Source organism: Primulina tabacum, chromosome 3 (assembly GCF_025594145.1).
Source record: "Primulina tabacum isolate GXHZ01 chromosome 3, ASM2559414v2, whole genome shotgun sequence".
Taxonomy (NCBI): Eukaryota; Viridiplantae; Streptophyta; class Magnoliopsida; order Lamiales; family Gesneriaceae; genus Primulina; species Primulina tabacum.
Window position 1 is genome coordinate 8,304,089 of NC_134552.1, and position 22,503 is coordinate 8,326,591.

The 22,503-nt window shown below is 33.5% G+C and overlaps 4 protein-coding genes across 7 annotated transcripts; 2 read left to right on the forward strand and 2 right to left on the reverse strand.

The window, feature by feature from the left end:
- Positions 1-1,641: 1,641 nt before the first annotated feature.
- Positions 1,642-5,542, reverse strand: LOC142539905 (protein trichome birefringence-like 13). The gene is made up of 6 exons (XM_075645660.1): positions 5,076-5,542; positions 4,180-4,357; positions 3,058-3,198; positions 2,465-2,585; positions 2,224-2,358; positions 1,642-1,983 (listed from the first exon to the last, which is right to left on the reverse strand). The coding sequence occupies exons 1-6, from the start codon at positions 5,467-5,469 to the stop codon at positions 1,720-1,722; spliced, it is 1,233 nt and encodes a 410-aa protein (XP_075501775.1). The 5' UTR covers positions 5,470-5,542; the 3' UTR covers positions 1,642-1,719.
- Positions 5,543-7,101: 1,559 nt separating this feature from the next.
- On the reverse strand, positions 7,102-11,648 carry LOC142539906 (putative pectin methylesterase CGR3). 4 transcript variants are annotated; one of them, XM_075645664.1, is made up of 8 exons: positions 11,421-11,648; positions 11,294-11,327; positions 10,532-10,661; positions 10,190-10,229; positions 9,743-9,781; positions 8,661-9,035; positions 8,292-8,347; positions 7,102-7,279 (listed from the first exon to the last, which is right to left on the reverse strand). In XM_075645664.1, exons 3-8 carry the CDS (start codon positions 10,649-10,651, stop codon positions 7,127-7,129), a joined length of 783 nt encoding a protein of 260 aa, XP_075501779.1. In that variant the 5' UTR covers positions 10,652-10,661; positions 11,294-11,327; positions 11,421-11,648; the 3' UTR covers positions 7,102-7,126. The 4 variants fall into 4 exon arrangements, with proteins under 4 accessions (XP_075501779.1, XP_075501778.1, XP_075501777.1 ...); XM_075645663.1 differs by lacking the exon at positions 11,294-11,327 and having other exon boundaries at positions 11,421-11,647; XM_075645662.1 differs by lacking the exon at positions 11,294-11,327 and having other exon boundaries at positions 10,532-10,671; positions 11,421-11,645.
- A 2,980-nt stretch (positions 11,649-14,628) lies between these two features.
- LOC142539907 (uncharacterized) lies at positions 14,629-18,255 on the forward strand. Its single transcript, XM_075645665.1, has 9 exons — positions 14,629-14,962; positions 15,360-15,424; positions 15,507-15,568; positions 15,716-16,696; positions 16,802-16,874; positions 16,988-17,110; positions 17,196-17,306; positions 17,512-17,660; positions 17,767-18,255. Exons 1-9 carry the CDS (start codon positions 14,764-14,766, stop codon positions 18,020-18,022), a joined length of 2,019 nt encoding a protein of 672 aa, XP_075501780.1. The 5' UTR covers positions 14,629-14,763; the 3' UTR covers positions 18,023-18,255.
- Positions 18,256-18,655: 400 nt separating this feature from the next.
- Positions 18,656-22,198, forward strand: LOC142539909 (malate dehydrogenase, glyoxysomal-like). The gene is given in 9 exon segments (XM_075645666.1): positions 18,656-18,917; positions 19,091-19,160; positions 19,163-19,180; positions 19,183-19,304; positions 19,851-20,165; positions 20,337-20,426; positions 20,696-20,996; positions 21,437-21,565; positions 21,940-22,198. Coding segments are annotated over 7 exon segments (786 nt in total). The 5' UTR covers positions 18,656-18,857; the 3' UTR covers positions 20,807-20,996; positions 21,437-21,565; positions 21,940-22,198.
- The last annotated feature ends 305 nt before the right edge of the window (positions 22,199-22,503 follow it).

Consider the following 22,503-nt stretch of genomic DNA (forward strand, 5'->3'; position numbering starts at 1 on the left):
TCTTTTAAAATCGTAAAACAACTCAAACGTCACATTTGGATTATTATACCTTTACATAAACAATTATTGCACCTAACAAATATGATATATTTGTTATTTTACATTTTAAAAATCATTTTTCTAAATCAAATTTATTCTCACTAATAAAATAATTTCATCGAACACAAAGTATTTTTAATTACTAATAATAATTTAAACATAAATATTAATTGTTAGGGTGACCACTCTATGTCATCACCTATGCTTCATTAAGTTGCAATCATAGTAATAATGCACAATGAATTGATAAACATAACTTAGTTAATTTAATAAGTGATTAATATTAAATAATAATTTTGTTATTTTGAAATGTGAAAAATAGTTTATATATATATAAATTCATCATATATAATGATAAATTAATTAATTAATATGTAGAAAAGAGAAAAAATTGTTTTTTATGTATGTAATTTCATCATATACAATTAGAAATTAATTAATAGGTTGAAAAAAACAAACAAGATAACAAATCAATATATTATATACGATGATTTCGTAATAGAATAATGCTAATATAATCATACTTTGTATTATGTTTAGAACGCAATTGAAAATTGATAACAAAATATATAATAATAGAAACTTTAATTTTAAAAACATTATTATCTAAAATATTATCATAATACATAATGAATCATAAATGAAATCACTAAATTACTGAGTAACTATTTATTTAATTATTACTTAAATCAATTTACAAAATAAAAGAAAAGATAAGATATAAATATTAAATATTCATTAGTAATCATGAATAAATACACTAATTTTAGTAACAAATTTTAGTTAGCAACAAAGAAAAATTATGGATAAATCGATAAATTCAATATGCATTAATATCCAAAGGCATTTAAGATAGACAATAAATTATAAAAGAACCCATCAAAAAAATTATTGATTTAATTTGCTACATTAAATGAATAAGGGTATATTGGAAAATTCACAATTAGAAGTCATATATTTATACGTACGTCAGATAATTAGAAAAATAAATACATAATTGGTTATTATTCTGATCTCAAGATTCAAATTTGGGTATCAAAAAGTCCTCAAATTACAGCAAATTATTACTTAAACACCCAAAAACCCATCAAAAAGTTCATAACAATGACAGCAAATGCATTTCATACAGAAAAATAATAAACAATACACAAACACCTGAAAACAGTCATATGCTTGTTCATTCTTTCTCACTATGCCTCCGTACAACATTTGATATTCATATATACTCAATGGTGAGCAAAAGGATGGGGTAATTCGGATTCTGAGTCGATCGGGTAGTTCAGATAATTAATAGTCGGAGTGTCGGTTTTTTGGTAGAAAAATTCTTCCAGGCTTCACTATATAGCAGTGTTTCAAATGCTTAAAAAAGTACATTTATCATGAATTTTTCCTCATAAAATTGTATTCTTTGTTAAAACATTTACCAACACCACTTAAAATCCTTCATAAAAGCTGAAATTGCGATCATAATTATTTATTACAAAATAATAACATCACTTTTGTGAGAGCAGGCTCGCGTGCATCGTCAGACACTAGTTGACTCCATTAATCTCTCTACCGGGAGAAAAAAAGAATGTATCAAATGGAACGACATCAGACCTATACTTTTCTTAAAAATAATATTAAAACTAAAATCAGGTGTAAAAAATATTTTCCATAAATCGTACAGGGATAACAGACTCAATTCCGGAGTCTAATGGTGTTTAAATGAGTAATAAACAAGTCGTTCCACGTATCCGTAAGTCCTGGTAAGCACCAATGCATGCAATCATCGTGTTTTTTCCCACCCGCTGTTGATGGATGGGCGTCAGCTCTAAATTCACTTATACGTGTTATGTCCAGCACCTGGAAACGAAAGCCTTCGAGGGCTTTGTGCAGATGCTTGTTTACAAGTCGTGTCTCCACATTCGTTCCATTAGATTCTATAGAGAAAAGTTTTTCAACCTGAATACAGAATAGGACACTCTGATTAACTATAACAATGAAAATGGGTTGAACAAAATAAGGCAGTTCGGTCACCCAGCAAAAACTACATAATTTATTAGTTTACCACTCTATTATAGGGCAGTAGCATGATCATTTATGATGCACAGCTATCAATTAGATGAAATAATTTTATAAATGCGTTCGGGACATCAATACAGCAAAAGAAAGAAATTTAAAGCAGCATGTAGAGAAGCTTACTTCTTGTGGTAACAGAGGTTGTGAACGTGAACATGAACCACCTTGATCCCAATCACCTCCTTCAAAATGTCGCGGTGATTGTGTTCTGAAGAAAAGTATTGCATTTGGACGCGCTTGTTTCTCCACATATGATAGCTGGTAAAGACATGGCACAGATATAATTGTGCTTTCATGACAGATGCGGGAGATAAAACAATCCCTTAAATTTATAGGGCATTTGAATGTGAAGGGAGGTTCATACCATGTGCCTTAAGACTATATCAAGGCCAACATGAGGTGGGACGGGAGGAATCACGGGCAAACCCTTTTCAAAGAAAAGCATAGGTGATTTTACTGGGTCAAACTTTGAAGGCGCCCACCACCTACAAAAGGCCAAGAAAACAGAAAATCCAGGTAAAAATTGAAAGAACATAAGAAAAGAGAGGATAAAGATTATCGAGCAACTGAAACCACCGAAAGATGCCATAGTAAATTACAACTAGTTAGACACAAGAAGAAAATACTTTACTGAATTTAGGAAACAGTCACAAGCTTTCACAGCCATTTATCTTTGAAGTCCAAGGAATGTCATTCTTATACGCATATGGTGGATAGAAGCAGCTCCGATTGTTAAAAAATAAGCCATTAAAGTAAACATGGCTGCTATGCTACTCTCGGAGTTTCGAAGCGTTAAAGTTTGAAAATAGTTACATATTTAGTTCTATTTTCGACAGAAAAACGTGCGATAAGCAAAGAAAGAGCCTGGAGCTTTAGGAACAGATTATAATACAGTAATAGCCACAAGAATATTAGCACCATCCTACACAAAAGATACCTACAAAGACCATAAATTACCAGTGTCCAGTGTTAAAGATAAGTATGTCATGGAAACTTGGAGCTTCAGCCCACGTTCCTTCGGGTAGATCTGCATCAACTCTATAACCTACCTTAAAACCAAGTGACTCCAGCATGCCACCACTATTGCTGGCTGCCCAACTATAAAGTTTACAAAAAAAGAATTATGTGATAATTGTGAAAAAGTGTGTAGAAGTAAATTTGAAAAGTGAATAATATCTCCAAGCCACTGGAAGGATTGCAGCCAAAAATAATTACCACAAACTATTTTTTAGAACTCAGATCATAACAGCAGGGAGAAAATTTAAGAGTGCACTATCTGGTGGTGTAAAAAGCCATAACAAGTACACAAGTTCACAATAAAACAGGGCATCAAAAAGTATTTCACAACCGGTATATAGGAAGTACAAAGAATGAAATCTAGGAGATTCAATGCGTAGTATTAAAATTTTCATTAGTGTCAGCAAGAATGGTCAGCAACGCAAGATTTTTTCATGCATCTTCAGAGCAGGATTTATCAACAGACTAGGAACCCGCATTTCTAGTAATAGATAAAAGACTCCTAAATTACCAAGACGTTATGCAAAATAAAGAATTCTAATGCAATACTCAAAAGAAAATACAAAAAAAAAATGTGAATACAGGCAACAGATGAGAGATCTTATACTCCCCACGGTGGTTTTCCTTAAAATTACAAGCGATTGTGTCGTAATCCCATACGAGGGAAGTTAGAAAATTTAAGTTTCATTGAATTAGTGTTTTACACCTATCCTGTTTACTGTCAGGATTTAAGACAATTTCAAGTTCAGTAAAAAAATAAATGTCGTTGGTCTGGTAACTAGAGAATATATTTTAATTTTTGGGTGGCAGGGTTCACATTATTTTAGGATATCAAATTGCCGAATAGTTACCTGAAGAATTAAAACAACATTAGGTATCAATCCTAACACATCACATACTATCACATAGCAGAGAATATTAAAAGCTTTCAACAACAGAGCCAGTGGAAATATATATTGCAAATGGCAAAAGATTGTTAAAGAAATGTGCAAAATGCATCATCACAAACGCATTCACTTCTTTGTTGCAAAACCTATATGACAGGTGTTGCAATTGGCTTACCTACCATAACGGGCCAGGAGATTTGTCCGATGATAGGCAATGGTCAGGTTGTATTCAAGGAAAGTGAAACCCCGGTCAGCTCCAACAGGACGCCATTTTTTTACCTCACCAGATACCCTTTTTAAATTGCAGAAAAGTGCTACAAACATGTTTCGATTCAATGAGTCCCCAATGAATCCTGCATTATTTAGGATTATACAGATTGAAATTTCATGAGTATAATCATCAAATGGGAAACTTACTAAATGCATGGATGGGAGGAGAGTTGAAAAAAGATGGAAAATAGCGATGCTAGTACTTCCCATTGAATTTGGGAAATAAAGGAAGAAATGATTTTTTTTAAATACAAAGCGACACATTTCAACTATGGGAGCACATAAAATATTAAGTCACAAAAGGAAACTCAATTTATAGTTAATTGGGGCCATGCTAACCTAAATCCATAATAGTGTGTAATCCTTTGGTGTCAAGATTAGGTATTCAAATTGGGGTGCCCGTTTGTTGCTCCTGTAGGATTGGTAGGAACTATTTCTAAATATTTCGTTTCTTGGATTAAAAAAATAGAAGCTGTCTGAAATAAATTCTTCAGCCACATCCCAATTCCTGGCAATCGATTTCATAACCCAGAATTCCAGATCTTTCATTTCTATTCATTCAAGTAATACTGCTGCCAGGTCTACATATAAATCAACAAAATACATTGTATTTGAGAACGTTTTCTAACTGTGCATTACTAGCTCACTCCATAATTCACACACACCAACGTAAGTGTAATTCAAATGATATAAAATACTACAAGGAACATAGTAATTAGTAAACTGAAGATGTAGGAGCTCACAATGAAGCACCAGCTGAAAAATTCCGACAAAAAAGAAAAGGTGAGAAAAAACACTCACCTATATTGGTGCCTCGGAAGTCAATGAGGAATCGAAGAGGATCGAACAGCGGGAGATCACACTGGTATGGTTTCCAGCGCCACTTGAGAATATCAATGGCATTAGATTTTTTACTGGCAATACAATTCCAACCTTTGAATATCTCTTTGCACGTGTGATCGTACCGAAGCGGTACAGCCGGATCGTAGATCCACCGTCCATTCGAGTAGTTGCAGTTGCTGTTTCTCTTGTCCAGCACCGTAGAGTAAGCGGTTAAAGGCGGCGACTCGGCGTCTTTCCAGAATAGAGAGAAGCACAGGCAGAGAGAGGCGATGCATAAGAGAGTGATGAGGAGACGAGATGAGAGGGAGGAATTCGACGCGTATTTTTTCGAGTGATGGTCTCTCGTGGCCATGGAGCACGGTGGAGTGCGGACCCGGCGCACATTAGCACGTTGTCCCCCTTGACGAGATCAGGGGTATTCAGTCCGTTCGGTTTTGAGCAAGTTTCATTTTTAACATATATTCATATTTAGAAAAATAATATTTTTAATATAAAATATAATATTTTTATATAAATTGGTCGGTAGAGTGAAAAAAAATATAAAAAATTGATGATTAACTTATAAGACTATATAAAATAAGTTGTCGTGTTTGGTTTTTTCGATTTTAGAAATATATAATCTGATATTCGATTTTCTATCACTTCTATTCGATTTTTTAACAAAAAAGTTCGGTTATTTCGATTCAATTTATTCGATTTTGATGATTATTTTTAAAATTGGTAATTAAAATAAAATATAAAACATATTATATTAGTTTTTTTAAAAAATTTAATAAAACTTTTAAAATATAAGTCTAAATGAATTAAATAAATAACAATAAATTAAAATTTAACAAAAATATTTTTAGTTCACGAAATATCATCATATTTAAACAAAATGATTGAATTATTTAAATTTTTGTTTTTTCAACGAGTTTGATTTTGACAAATATAATTCAAAATCGAATCATATAAACATCGATTTTAACATTTATATTTGAATTTAAAAATTCGATCTTCGATTCAGTTCAATTCGAATTTATGTTTCTTCGGTTTGGATTTACAAATTTTCGGTTTAATTCTAAGTTTTACAAATCTTAATGTAGTTTCAGTGGATTGAAGGAGTCAGAAAATCTATAATTTAGAAAAAAAATATGTTTATTATTATTATTTAGAAGATTTATTTTTGTCTTTTTTTAAAAATATTACAAAAAATCATATTAAATATACCAACATTTTCTTATTCCAAGTTAAGGTATAAAAAAACAAGTAAAGGGTAAATTACGTTGTCAAGTTTCTATATAAGTTTGCCACGCTCACATACATAACTAAAATTCTTCGATCAAAACATGTTCTGTTCAATAAACATGGGCGGATCTAGAATTATATGTTTGGAGGAGTCGGCTCATCACCAACAATGAAAGTTTTAAGTTGGGCCTTTGACCTTCTGTAAAGGCTCGTTATTTAGTTTTTCGAAAAAAAATTACAGAGAATGAAACGCGAACAACATGTGTAAACCTTTAAAGTCTATAACCATTAAACTAATTATAGATACTTTATTTTTTTATGGTCAAATAATATATATACTAGATAATAAAATATATCTTATATAGTAATAATTTTTTACAAAAATTTCGGGGAAACCGTTTATAGTTACTTTATTTTTTTTATGATCAAATAATATATATTCTCAATAATAAAATATATCTTATATAGTATTAAATTTTTAAAAAAAAATTGGAGGGGCCACGGCCCCCCCGGTTCCTACACTGGATCCGCCTAAGGATTAGATTTTTTTAAAAAAAATCTAAAATCTTTTTAGAGGAAATCAAGATTACATTTTGATGGTACATATATCAAGTCCAACAAAATTACAATTCCGCGGAGATTAATGTCACGTAAATCAATTAGTATACAAAAAAAGTTGCACAGATTTCGTTAGTGATAATTTCATATTGAGAATCAATATAAACCTAGTTTCCGTAGTGTCAAAAAAAAATAAAAATTTAAATCCAGATATTATAAAAGACTCAATGCAATGGTTTTAGGTGAAAAATTTGGCAAGAAGACATGAGAGATTTCTTGGCTGCTGCCTGCTGAAACTTCTTAGTAGCAGTTTCATTCTCCTCTAAACTGGTCTGAATGAACAACCGTATCCACCAAGACGAGCTTCGCAATTTGGCCTGCACAAAAAAAATATCGATATGATGATGGTATATAGTAAGTAAGCTAGAAATTTGATATGTGGGAAGATATTACTAGCTGATTTGAGGCACGGCCGCAGAGGCTAGCGTAGGTAAAGCCAAATGCGAGAATTACTTGCGTATGCAAGATATTTCTCCGACCAAGAATTGGGTGCCCATGGGCCGAAACTCAGATTCCACAATACGAAAGCATATGCCTCCGCAAAGAAAAGGAGAATTAATTAAGAGGATTTAGCTAGTTGGTGATCCGAAATATCAACATGCACGTGGATAGAATTATCAAGAAAATCAAGATCCACATTTTCATGTGTATTTCGAGAACTAGTGATGTCTTAGATAAATTTATTTAGTTTGTGTGATTTTACTATGTTCCTATTTGTATAATATATCATGGGGATGCCCAGTCTATTTGTAACCGAACAACCTTCTTTACTTTTTAATGAATGTTATATCTCACTAAAAAAAAAATCTATGAGGTTTTGCACAAGGGATTTGAACCTGTGACCCGAGACTCTAATACCATGTTAAAATCTATTTTCCCTAAAGCTTGAGTTTATGAGAGGTCGCCCAATAGTATTATACTTTTGTAGGATTTGAATATCAGATGGAGCATAATGAACAAATCCAGGAGGTGAAGGGAGATCAATGGTGGTGAAAATAAAGTTGGCGAGGGATTATTAAGTGGACATTAAAAAGTTTGAGAATGACTCGGACTTCGATTTCAAATACACAATACAGAGGAGAGAACCAACCACAAAATAATTTGGAACTAAGGTTTATAGAGGACAATAAAGAAATAAGACCAACTTATGCCGTATAGTAGATGAGTTCTCCTAACAAACCTTACTGCAGCATCCTTACAATATTATCTTGTCTACCAGCAGTAAAAAATTTCAATGAATCAGACATGATTCATATCATGTATACATAAGATATATGTATGACTACCATTGAGTAAAGATAAAGAAGTAAAAGATGGACCGACACTTACCGGGCGACCAAACTTGGATAGCTCTGCCACTTTAACTCTCTGCTGACCTGGGTATCCTGCATCAAAATGTCAAACGAGCAAAAACACATTTTAAGGAATGGGAATACCATGTAATATAGAACATATGAGTGGGAAAGATTTAGATAGCCGCTATAATGCACATGATGCCCAAAAATTTTGATATTTGCTAAAACCCATTTGCAAAATTTCTCACACCTAAATCCTGACAGAACATCTTATAACTCACATAACCTTTCAATTTTTAAAATCACTAACATAGACATAAAGCCATTAAAAAATCCAAGCAATTCCTGAGAATAAGCTAACAAGGTAAAAGAATAAAAGATGTCAAAGTTTTCAGAGATTCACCAGATAATATAACTAAACCGTCAGAAGCAACCCTTGCTAACTCTGGAACAGTCTTGTTAAGGTATTTGGGTGACAAGTAATCCAACGCATCTGACACTATGACAAGTGAAAATGACTTCGGCCTGTAGGGAAGAGGAAACTTGATATCAGCCACACGAACGATGCCTTTGTGCATCAGACGCGTGCAGCTTCCATCGGGATCGTCCAACTCATATGGCTCAACACCCCAAGCTTCTGCATCCTCTTCTTTTAATAGTTGAGAGACTACTGAGCATGTCTCAGGGCCCACATGCAACACTTTGTGCATGCTATCACCGTATGCTTTCTTAAGAAAAGGTATCAATCTTGTAACTTCTAGTGTACATGAAATACCACCTGCAACAATTCTCGAAAAATAATATTCATTTCACCAGTAAAACTGTGTTTATTTTTCATAAAAACCCCAGACAGAGATGGCCCACGACCAGTAGTGCCTGATGTGGGGCATATGAGACCATAATTATCCTAAACCCGGATCAAAAAAAGAAAGGAAAAATCATAACCAGAAAAGCAAGGCACAAGTAGTTAACTTTTTCCTATATCAATGAGATGAATTTTTTAATGGAAATTATTACAGCAAAAATCATAACCAGAATAAATACACATGAACTGGATTTCAAGCCACTCTGAATATGATAAGTAATACCACAAACTTTCCCATAAAATGGCCTTTTAGTATATCACAGTAGAAATGAGTTAACTACCACAGGCTTCACCAATACAACTAAAAACTAAGAAATTAATTTGGCTGAACTTGTTGCAAGTACGAAGAAATGGACTTCATTACCACAGGCTTCACCAACACAGCTAAAAACTAAGAAATTAGTTTGGCTGAGCTAGTTGCAAGTACGAAGAAATGGACTTCAAAATGTAACTCAATCCATTGAAAAGTCATGTTAAAGAATAAATAAATTGAGTTTCTTTTGTAAGAACTCGGATGATCGTTGAAGAAAAGGGAGGAAACAATCATATCTAACTAATATGACTTCACTTCATAAACACAGCATTTCACGCTCATAAATCAAAGATATAACAGAATTTACCATCAAGTCGACTTAAAGAAGCTATGTCAGCGCTGCCACCTGTCAAAAGAATGTATATGAGTGAACGTCACTAGTATATGATTTCATTTGTCAAATAAATGCTTCATAAATGAAGATGATAAAGTTCTCTTTCTTAATGGAGTTCATACACCTTCGTGATTTAGAGAAATTGAGTAAAAAGAATGAAAAAACAGCTTACAACTATAAAATCACTGCAATATGGAGCATTTTAATTCAAGTTGATTTTATGCCACACTGGATTGCAGGTTTCACATCCTACTTACCACAAAATCATAAAGAAATGCTCGTGGGATCCTATATAAACTATAGGTGGGTTCTATTTAATGATCCAATGGTGTATGGATGAATTTCACCCATTATCATGCAGAATATGCCAATTTAATCAATCTTATCTATATATACACGTGCAAAAACCAAATAACATACCTGAGCCTTTGAAGATATAACCAACAATGAGTAATGCTCCCTGAAAATCAAAATAGACACCGGATCAATTTTCTTGCTACAGCAAATAATTATCTTTATGATTTGGGTCTTAGTAAAAAAAAAACATTGCAACTAGGTAAACATGGGAAACCTCCTTTAACCATATGCTTTGTGACTTGCATAATACAATTCACTATATGCGTGGAAATGAGGGAGTGGGACTTTAGGCCTGGTACGCGTAGTATGAACATCTGTGAACTATGCATGCATTGTGCATTTATAATGTATAAACAAACATGCTAACACGTCAAAAATAGTTTGCAGTGAATGACCCAGATTTACCACAATGAGAAGTCCGATGGATAACAAAGGAGATGGGCGGGATTTGGGATGAAATGCGCCCATGAAAGGAATGTCTCCACTCGCTGTGGGACGACGTGAAGTATTAGGCCTTCTAGACATCGTTTTATACCTGTAAAAACCTGCAACGTGCCGGATTAAATGATGAGAAGATAATATCACCTCCGTGGAAAGCGAAAGACTTGGTTAAACACACAAAACTATCATTTAATCAAAATATCACAACCCTTGGGACAAATATTAAAACACAATGGCCGCTGTTATGTAAGTATAAAAACTACCATGTCTCAAAACATTAAAAATAAAAACAAAAGGGACCACCAAGATACCGAAGTTACTCTTAACTCAATAACCCAACAAATGCAAAAGTTTTTCAGAACCAATAAACCAAAAATATCCTAAATGAAATGCTTACGATACATTACACAACATAACCATTTCAAGAAAAAAGTGATTAATTATTAGTAATCATACACAAGTAGCCAATACATTGACAGATACTGGCCCATCATACAATACCGCTGATAATCTACTATTAAGTAACGTACTATGCATCAATCAATCAGCAGAGGTGGAGCGACCAATTCCCACGTTAAAAATATATTATTTCCATGTTTACAAATAATTATTGAGAAATTATCTCCTTATTTCAGCTCTTTAATCCAGGACTCTGAAGCAGCAGGAAAATCCAACTCATTTCAATTAGTTCATGAACACAATTTACTGCTCAACATCAAATCGAACCCTCAAATAATCTGAAAGACGGATCCACTCTTCCCTGAACAGAATCATGTCATGTTTTTAACAAATAAACAAGAAAACACTAAATCTTAATAAAAACCAACTAATTCAAGTAATAACTGGATATTACCTAAAATGCAAAATCGAAAGACAGGAACCAAGAACTGGATTGGGATCTAGATCTGCGGTACTTCTAGCTCAAACAACTGGGACAAAGACCGGGATTTCATTTCAATGAGCTGTAATAATTAATTTATCTGCTTGTTGATGTCATTTTCACTATTTGAGTTCTCATCGAATCAATTTAGCCCTAAAAAATTATTATCGATTACACGTACCAAAGTGTGAAAAATACTAAATAGTACTGTGTGTGGATATAATAATGATTCATGCAAAATTCTCCGTATCCAATCAATTTTGTGTATATGCGGAATCCAAGCAGGTCTAACTATATTCAAATAATTATTACCTTTTTCTAGTATTAGTGTTTTATTTTTTTTACAATAAGTATTAGTTGACACTGACATGTATGTTTCCATTCAACATGGATCCTCACGAGACGACGCTCATCCACCGTACATATTTTTGTGTTCATTTACGAGATGACATTCATCTATTGGATGTAATAACTAATCTAATAGACACATTGGATGAGCAACATATGAAAGAAATGGTAACAAAATATTAACCATCGATAAATTAAACTAATTAAATCTAATATCACAATACGTCGATTTAGTAATGCAAGATTACTAAATAATTAATGAATTTAAAGAATGAAACATGACATATCTTGGTCATATGAAATCCAAATGATTTGAAATTTGGATTTAACGTATAAAACTCAAAGACATAGAAGTTTCATGTTTTGAGTTTTACAAAATTTGATAGTTTGACTGATTCAAATGGATATACTGATGTTAAAAATGTTAAATATTATACAATATTATTTTATCAATATAATATAATATAATATAATATTTAAAAAAAAAGAGATAAAGTTGAAATTAATGATCGACAGCAAGGGAGGAGAGTGGGAAGAAATAGGAATACAGTTTTGATATTTTTTTCGATCTTAGGAGTTATTGGTTTATTCAATCGATAAACCGATTTTAGTTCTGGAATTGTTGATACGAAGTTTTCGATTTAAGATATAAATTTTATATTTTTAGTAATATTTGAAATTCGTCGATTTTTGGAATAAATCTGATAAATTGTTAAATCATACAGAAATTAAGTATTATTGAGTAGTGTATGATTTAACGAAATAGAGAAGATTAAAGTGATGCTATTTTGAATTATTCATAATTTATTATAATTAGGGATTTTATTATTATATGTTAAATGAAACTAAAAAGACAAAATGAGCAGAAATTTTGTGTTTCTCACTCCAAGAATTATGAATATGAAAAACAAGACATGAATTCCTAAACTCATTAACTCAATAGCTAGGGAATGGGTGTAGCTCCTCTTGTTTTCTTATGAGAATAAGGGGATATGCTACTAATACTTGTACTTTCTCCCCTATTCTGCCCAAGCTTGGCCGAAGAAGAGTTACGGGGCGTAAAACAAAAGAATACGCTGATGGGCCGGGGGAAAATTATGTATAATGAGTCCGTCATTCACGATAAAAAAAAGTTATTCCAAAGACTCACACCCAAGTTACATAGTTGGATTGAAATTGAGGAGTTGTTTGTCAGTTGTTATTAATTCTGATTATATATTTGAAGTCTATTAAGTATATATAAGATGTTATATGAAAATTTTGTAGTTTAGTGGGTGTTTTTATATAGCTTATTAATTGAAGTTAATTTATTAGGGTGTATTTGATGTTAATATTGATAATTAAATACACCGAGATATTAATTGTTGAACGATGAAGATGTATAATCGAGTTTTATATTTTGTTGAAATAATTATTGTCGGGCTATTTGATGTTGCATATTGAGATTGTTATGATTGTGTTGATATGTTCACAACGATCTGATATTTTTTGTTGAATTATTTAGATACATCACATGTCTCGGGATCAAAGAAATAACCAGATTTTATATATACTTGATTATCAAGTATGTGTTGACGTACGAGCATATGTTGTTATTGTTTAATACTGATAAATATTATTATGTTGAACGATGATAAATCACCAGAAATTTGTGATTTGACATTATATCTGTTATTGTTTATTGTTGTTGATTGTTGTTATTGGGAGACATATTATTGCTGTTGTTCGATCGACAATATTGTTTTTACGATTAATTAATGTTTTTCCTCCAAAGCTGCACAACCCATTTTTATTTCAAATATATTTTATTGAAATCATTATTTTTGAAATAACTTTTAATGTATCCTCTTTTAGCTTTAAGATTAAATAAATGACAGATTATCTAAATAAAGGATTACATTATTCACACGCAGTGCTAATATGCAAATATTAAATAAAAGATGAATCAATAAAAATAATAATTCGATCACGAGAAAACCATGTTCAAGACAGTACCATATATAATCTCCATGCTAAATGTGGATGTAATCTACTCAATATCAAACTACTCTTGTGAATTTTATTATCAGAATTAGTATTATACCTTCTGATAATAAAATTCACAAGAGTATATCTCTTGTGAGACGGTCTCACGAATTTTTATATGTGAGACGGGTCAATCATACCGATATTTACAATAAAAAATAATAAATACTCTTAGCATAAAAAGCAATACTAGAAAGCTGTCTCACAAAATACGACCAGTGAAACCGTCTCACACAAGTTTTTGTCAATTCACAAAAGTGGACAACAGAATCGACGACTTATAATCCATTCGACATCAGATTTAAAATTTTATATGATGTATTGGATCTATGATCTATTTGGAGCATTATCTCCTTGGCCGGAAAAACATATGCTATAGATTTAATATTCAAACATTTTATTCCTTATAAATTCGACATTTGAATTCATATATTTATATATAGTATATTTAAGGGTAATTTACATTCATCTCTCCTAAGTTTTATGTATTTGACATTTAGCTCTCCTGATATAGTATAATTTTTACGCTCAGATAAATAAGATGAGTAACAAATATATAAAATATATGATATGAGAATGCAAATAACTCCTAATTTTTAAAATAGTAAAAATAAAAATTTATTTTAACCGTAGTTGGCAGAGTATTAGTGTCGATGAGGTGATTAGAATACCTTGTAGCCCATTTTGGGCCTTCTACAGTAAACGGGCCAATTCGGAGGCCCAACATCCGATTTCCAATTGCCGTCTGTGGAGAGAAGGAAAAAAAGGAAAGAAAAAGAAAAAAGTCCACGTAAGAAGGGTTCCAACGGCTAGTTACAGACAGGATCCGTGTTCAAAATTTCACCAACCGGAGGTCACAACGCTCCATCAATACTTCTCACTCCCAATTTTCACTTAAGTAAACGCTGCCTGAAGGAAAATTTCCCCCTAAATAACACAAAAAATGGCGGAAATTGAAGAAACTTTCAGTAAATTGTTATCATCATCGTCATCTTGTTCATGGAAAGATCGAGAGATGGCCGACGAAGCTGGAGGAAGGGACGAGGAGTTTTACGAGAAATTGGAGGCGCCGAAGTTCGTTGATTTCACTGTCCCAGATCATTTCCACCCAGACGACCGATACTGGTTTTGCCTCCGTGTTGGTTAGTGTTTAGTGTTTATGCTAGATTTTTCTTTATGTAATTAGGTTTACCCTAGACTGGGAACTACCTATATTTTGAATTAGTTTTGTCCCCCACTTTTCATGAAGTTCGATTTTAGTCCTAAATTTTTTGAGTTACTTGGTATACATAGGGTGGAAAATTACAGAGGTAATATACAGAGAACATATTTTATCAGCTTGTTTAAAACGTATTAATGAACTTTATTCTTTCATGGTCGAAAATCTATTTGGATGAGCTTTCGTGTTAAAATTTATTATAAAACTGTTGTATCATTTCATTAAATAATTGAAATGCTGGAAAGAATTTGTCTCTGCCATTGAGATCCATTCTTGAAAAAGTACATATTTTGAAGACCTTATGATTAGCATCGTTTCAGGATGTGACCAAAAACACGAGGAGGAAATGGATCACGAAGCAATCTACAAGAACTTTATCCTCAGGGTTTGTGTCAATCGATTTTCCTGGTTAGTTGAAAGTTCTTGGAATAATTTCCAACTTTTATAATGCTATAATTTATCCATAGGTAATGGCAGCTAGAAGTCCAAATGCAAGGCTTAGGAAAAAAGCTCTTGGAAATTCTTCAAGGTATTTATAACTTTAGGCCTCTTTAAAATGGTTAAATATAAGGCTTATTGTCTAATAGTGTAAATTTTAGGTGAGATTTTTGTTTTAATTGTTATTTTATCATATATTTTGATAATGACTCAAAACCAATCAAACTTTATTTTGCAGAACACCCATAAAATGCCCTATGTCAGCTCCCCCTAAATCTTCCAAACCAAGATTAGCAATAATCTCTTCTATTTCTCAGAAGATGGATGGTGAAATGAGAAGGATCATGAAGCCTCCCTCGAAGCCTGGAGTTACACCAATGGCTAAGGTTAAGCAGATCGCTTCTAAGTATCTTACGACTCCAAGGAACAAAACCAAATTATCGAATCCAAAATCATTTCGAAGTGTTCAGAATGCAAAACCAGGAAATATTGAAGTGCCAAAAAGTAGAATGGTAGCAAAGGCTTTGGTTTTTCACTCTCCCAAAAAAAACATCAAGGTCAAACCCTTAACAAAGTTATGCGAACAGATGAACAAACTCGAGATAACAGATCAGAGAAAGCAACATTTACTGGGATATTCAAGTAAATCATCCAGTAATTGGGAAACTGATGCTTCCAGAAAGAAAGGTGTGCTTCATTCTCAAACTTGTGATACAATCGAAGCTAAATCAGCTGGATCGAACAGAAGTAAGAGTAAAGGAAAACTGCCAGATAAACAAGTCTCCAAGAAATTGTGGCTAGATGATCCTATAGACAGTTCAAAATCGAACGAAAGCGATGTTGCTAAAAATTTACAGGCGGCAGAAGTGGTGAAAGAGTTTGAAATTCACGAATCTATGCAAGAAGAAGGCTGTGCATCTTCAGTTATGCCACCATTGCTGTACAATACAGATTCGGCCTTAACAGATGACTCCAATGGAGAAGGGAGGTGTGTGCATCTGGAAGGAAGTGATAGTGCAAGTTTTCAAGCCACAAACAGAGAGGATAATGATATCTATGATGGAAATGAACTAAATGAAACTTCAAGAACTAACTCAGATAGTCATGTAGAATCTTTTAGACAGACAATTGAGATTGATTCTTCTGAAAGAGGGAGAGATGAGGATGAACTTATGGACTGTGATGACAAAGAAAATGTTGCGGGTGCTGATGAGAACAGGTTTGAGTCTTCTTTTCATACTTTTTTCGAGTGTTTCTTGAAGTTATTAATTTCTGGAGTCATGTACGAGAAACTTACCTATCCCCGTTTAATTGTTTGCGGAAGGCATGATAATAATACAAACCAAAACGGAAGAAAAATCTTTGGCATGCATGACAAATGTGGTGGCGTAAAAAAGGTTCGTTAATTTTCTTTAATTTCATCTTTTTAAAAGAAAAAAATCAAATTTTATCTTTCATATTGATCGAACTTTGTTACGATTACAACATTGCTTTCTATAATTGATAACAGGTTGCTCAAGCAAAAGATAAGAATCTGAAAGAGGGTTTGATTTTATCTGGTGCTCTTGCTCCTGGACGGAAATTCAAGAAACCAAAGCCCACTAATCCTAAACCTTTTAAACTAAGAACAGATGTAATCTTCTATTTAACTCCACTTTCACTCTTGGAATCTGCTTGTATTTTTTGTGGAGAAATCTTACATCAGTTTAAATTTACAGGAGAGGGGAATTCTTAAAGAAGCTACATTGGAGAGAAGAGCCACTCTCATGGCATCTCAAAATGAAAGTTCAAATCCAAAGTTGCAGATGAAGCAAGGGAGTGATAATCAAGTATACTTTCTTCCCTTTTATTCCCACCTGATGAAAAAATAGTATTCTAAAACTCCTGTGTCTGCTAAACATTTGTAGTTATCAGTTATCACAGTGCATGACTAGCATAAAAACAAGAGTTGTGTAAACCAAATTCAGATGTTCAGTGCTAAAAATTCCAAATTGCTTGCTTACTCAATTATTGAAATTTTTTAACACTTTATAGAGAGGGAGGTCAACAACAACAATAAAACAACAGAACCATCATTATTCGGCATACCAAGAACCAAAACAGATGAGTTCACCTCTCAAAAGTAACTCAACTCAAAGATTGGAGAAGTTCAGAAAAATTGCATCTCCTGTTCAGCCTCAAGGGTGAGTGAGAATTCTGTTTTTAGTTAATCAGACAAATAGAAGAAAACGCCTACTTTGTTTGAAAATAGTTTGATGACGAGTAATTGATTTTGGCTTAATTTAACAGGAGGCTCACTTCGACAAGGAAAGAAGTATTGACTTCTTTCTTGATTCCTGGTCAAAAACTTGAAGTGATACACGAAAATTCACCCAAGCATTCAGAACTAAGAAGGGTTGGGAAAGAAACTAGGAACAACATTTCTTCCCCCACTGTTGATTCCTTGTCGCGATCTACGCCCTGTAGAAGGAGGCCTGTGACTGCTGTGCAGCCAAACTTTCATGGCACCAATACACCAAGGAGTGGTTGCGCCAGGAAACTCTAACTCGATTATTGTTTTTGTCTGGTTGTGTTCAATCATCTATTGAATTACTTGTATTGTTGTGTTTAGTTATGTTTTGTTTTATTTTATTGTATTTTATTTATTATTATTCGATGAATTGATCCATTTGGAGCTCATTTCATGTTTGGCGGATTATCAAACTGATGTATTGTATTATCTCTTGTAAGATTACTTTTCGTGTATATGCAATTTTGTATTTGATGGTGAATGTAGAAATTATTGTGTGCTCTTGAAGGATTTATTTTCAAGGAAAATAATTATCTTGCGTCCATTTAAATGTTTATTTTATAATACAATGTTTGGATAGATTTTAAAAGTTTTTAAACCCTTAAAAACTTTATAAAATCTTGAAACTTGGAAAAACTCAAGCCTGAATTTTTATAAAAGATATTTTCTTAGTTGACACATCCAAATATTAAATATTTTCGAATTAATTAAAATAGCAGTTGAAAAGACTAATTATATTATATCATTTCGAGCACAAGCTAACATTTTGTTTTTGAAATTACAAGCTAACAATTTTTGCTGTTGTATACATTTCCCAAAAAAATAAAAATGGCACAATTTTTGAAAAGGTTCAATAAAAATATATCATTGCACTTTTAAGGTTTTTCAGAGTCACAAGCATCGGATACAGAAATAAGGTTAAAAAATTTCCTTGTAATATCAACAAGGGAAAATAAATCCCGGTCAGTCTTCTGTTACTTCATTTTCTTGCTGACCCCATTCCACGACTCTACATTTATCCATAAACGATCTGCTTATTGTTTCAAACACAATTGTATTGTGGCATTTAGATAACCAGTGTAACAGGAAGATGGAATTCAACCAGCGTATTGCAAGGAGTTCTGCTCATCTCCAGCCTTCAAATCTCCAGGTTTATGCTCCAAGAATCTGATCAGTTCTCACTTTCTTTTTTATGTTCCCTTGATTCTGCTTCTGCATCGTGTTGTACTTGAACGGAAGGTTTTTGACATCATGTCTAAGAATTTTCATGTTTGTGAAGCTTATTTTTTACTTTATTTTCTTCTTTTTCTGTTTGCTGAATAGATGGGGGAGAATCCCATTTTGAGGCAGGCTGATTGCAGGGCAAAAGGCGGAGCTCCTGGGTTCAAAGTGGCTAATTAGGTGCCGCTGGAGGCTTGGCCAACCTCTTGCGATGTTGATGAAAATGAATCCTTTGGTTTCAGTGCTTCATCTTTATGACGTTGTTAATTCCCCTGGTGTCACTGCTGATATCAGTCATATGGACACTGGAGCTGTTGTAAGTTTTCTAAAATTTATATCTTTTTTTTACATAGATTGTAGTTCATTACACGATACCGTCGATACAGAACCACCTATCCTTTGGATATGAAGATTGATCCAAAACCTTTCGAGCAAAGCCAGACAATCGAGCTATTTGCATGCGAAAGTTTATGTTTTGGCAAAAAAATTTGTGAGCACAGTCCAAAGCTAAATAGGTGAATTTAGCACCCTCCAATTGCTGATATTAGACATATGGACACTTACTCAGTTTTCAGCTAAATTATCACTAATTAGCACAACTTAATTGTATTCCTTTTTTACAAATATTTTAGTTATTTCAGTTGCACCAAAATCCTCCAAAAGGTAGTCCAAAATCAGATATACGTATGTGATTAGCTGTCACAATTTAAGGTCCGAGAGAGCTTTATTAGTTGCGATGGAATATCTAAGCGTGGTCAAATATAAATAGGTGAACGTTAAAGTGCTCTTTTGAAATTGCATGGGGACTGGTTTGGTTCCTGATTTGATCCTAAAATGAGAGAGATGTTGTGGTGTACAACAGGTGCGGGGTTTTCTTGGGCAGCAGCAACTTGAGAATGCACTTATGGGAGTCGACCTTGTAATAATTCCTGCTGGGGTTCCAAGGAATCCAGGAATGACTAGAGATGACCTTTTCAAAATTAATGCAGGGATTGTCAAAACCTTATATGAAGGCATTGCAAAGTGTTGCCCAAATGCTGTTGTCAATTTGATCAGTAATCCAGTGAACTCTACAGTTCCTATTGCAGCCGAGGTTTTCAAGAAAGCAGGTACCTATGACCCGAAAAAGCTTCTGGGAGTTACCATGCTTGATGTTGTGAGAGCCAATACTTTTGTGGTATGTTTTAACAAGAGTATTCATATGTGTTTTTTCAGTGCTTTGTTATAACCAACTGGAAAATTGAAAATTCTGTTATATACTAACATAGGTTAAACATAAGAATTTTTATTTGAATTTTATAATGCATTAAGTCAATTGTTTTCATGTTGTACTTGAATCTTTATAAAGGCTGAAGTTCTGGGATTTGATCCAAGAGAGGTTAGTGTTCCTGTGGTTGGCGGCCATGCAGGAGTGACAATTTTGCCACTTCTCTCGCAGGTGAAGATTTTTCTTTTTTTGATCTTTTCATCAGCATGTTCTTGGTTATGGAGTTAAAAGAGGAAATCATCTTGGTATTATTGTTCTGCAGGTAAAACCTCCTTGTTCCTTTATAGTACTGGATTTTGTAGAGGGAGATCGTGTGACATTGTTTTCCGATAGATATTCAGATTTTGACTGATAAAATATTCGAAATATAGCTCCTGTTGTTGGACCAGGTGTTGTTTTGTCTGTTGATTTTAGAATGTGGTAAACTTTCATTGAGACAGATTGTGAATGAGACAATTCCCGCACTTCTTAAATTAAAAGAAGCAGGAAAGATCCGATTCATCTGGTATAACAGGGCTTCCAATGGGAATTTTCACTCATGTTCTGGATAGGGTGCCACCAGGGACTGTAGATGTAGTCCTGTCTTATTGTCACTGTGGCATCAATGATTCTACTTTAGAAGATCTACTGCCTTACTTGAAGAGCAAAGGTGTTGGTGTAATAAGTGCTTCTCCACTAGCAATGGGTCTTCTGACCGAAAATAGCCCTCCAGAATGGCGTCCTGCCTCCCCTGAACTCAAGGTATATCCCTTATTCTCTATAAAGTACGGACATTATTCATAGCTTTCTTGCTTGCATAATTTTTTGGGACTATGGGTGATTCAGCTGAACCGAGCTTGAGTAACACCCTACTCAATCTGTGTTCGAAAAAAAAAATACAACACTCGAGCTCAAGATCAGCCTCAATCCAAGGGTGATCCAAACTGAGTCAAGCTTTGAGTAACACCCAATTTGAGCTCGATTTGAAAAGAAAAGAAAATAATTTAGCTAAAGATCGGCCTGAATGAGTAGTAACTGTGAAGCTCAAACTTGAGTTCAGCAATTTCAATCTTCACTATCAATCGGTTGAGCTCATGTAGACAGTGTATTAACGAAAATGCCTTTCATTTTTTTATAAATTTAATTGGTAAACCTCACAATTCTAAAATTTACTGTTACTTCGACTAATGTCATCTCCTCAGGCTGCTTGTCAAGCTGCTACTGCTCGCTGCAAAAAGAAGGGAAAGAATGTATTGAAGACGACCATCCAATTCAGCTTGTCGAATCAAGATATTTTGACTATCTTGGTTGGGATGAACTCCATCAAACATGTTACATTTCTTTGTTTCTGCAGATGTCCTACAGTCTCATCGAAAAATTAACTACTTTGCACCAAGACATTCCTATTCATTCGCGAACTATTAGTGCATTCTCTAGATGAGCTCATAAGCCATATATGTAATGATATTTAGCAATAACCAAGTAACCAACTAATTATAAGCACGACATGAGATGGAAGAAGTTCAATATGAAAAGAAAAGAATAGTTCAAGGTTTATCCTATGACAGAGAAAGATGGGTTAGAAACCAAATACAAATAAATTAACATTAGTTTGAGTCGTGAGCGAATGAATTGCATAATCGATCCATTTTGAACCAATCCTCTTTGAAAACCCAGATTGATGAAAATGTAGCAGCTGCTGCAGAACTTGCTACGGTTGGGATAGACAAAGAAACTCTATCGGAGATCGAAGTGATTCTGAAACCCGTGAAGAATCAGACAAGGTTAAGCGGTATTCATCAAAGTTGACGTACAATTAATCTGGTGCAGTTGCAGAAAATTCATGTTGGTTGTTCTACGTGAAGTGCATGAGACTACTAAAGATTTGATTGTGTATTAGCACGTACAATTTGAGAGAAAGAAGGCCATTTATAAGGAAAATAAACAATAAATTCACTTTTATTGTATGAGTTCTCCGATCTTTTTTTCTTCGGGAAAACGACGTTCTTAAAACCTTCGCCACTAATGGTGGGTTATAGCCTTCATAACAAGCATAACTTTTTGAATGAAATATGAGGCTGAATTGAACACAGTTGCTTAAAGGGATTTTGCGATAGCCTCCACTTTTATATCAGGGTTGCAAGCTCAGTCTGCACACGATTGTTTGTACACTGCTCCGTCGAAGTTTTATTCATCAAAATTTGACTCTGTATTTTTGTAGTTAACCCAAGTTATCGTTATTTCACAGCGACCTAACCGATCAAAATAT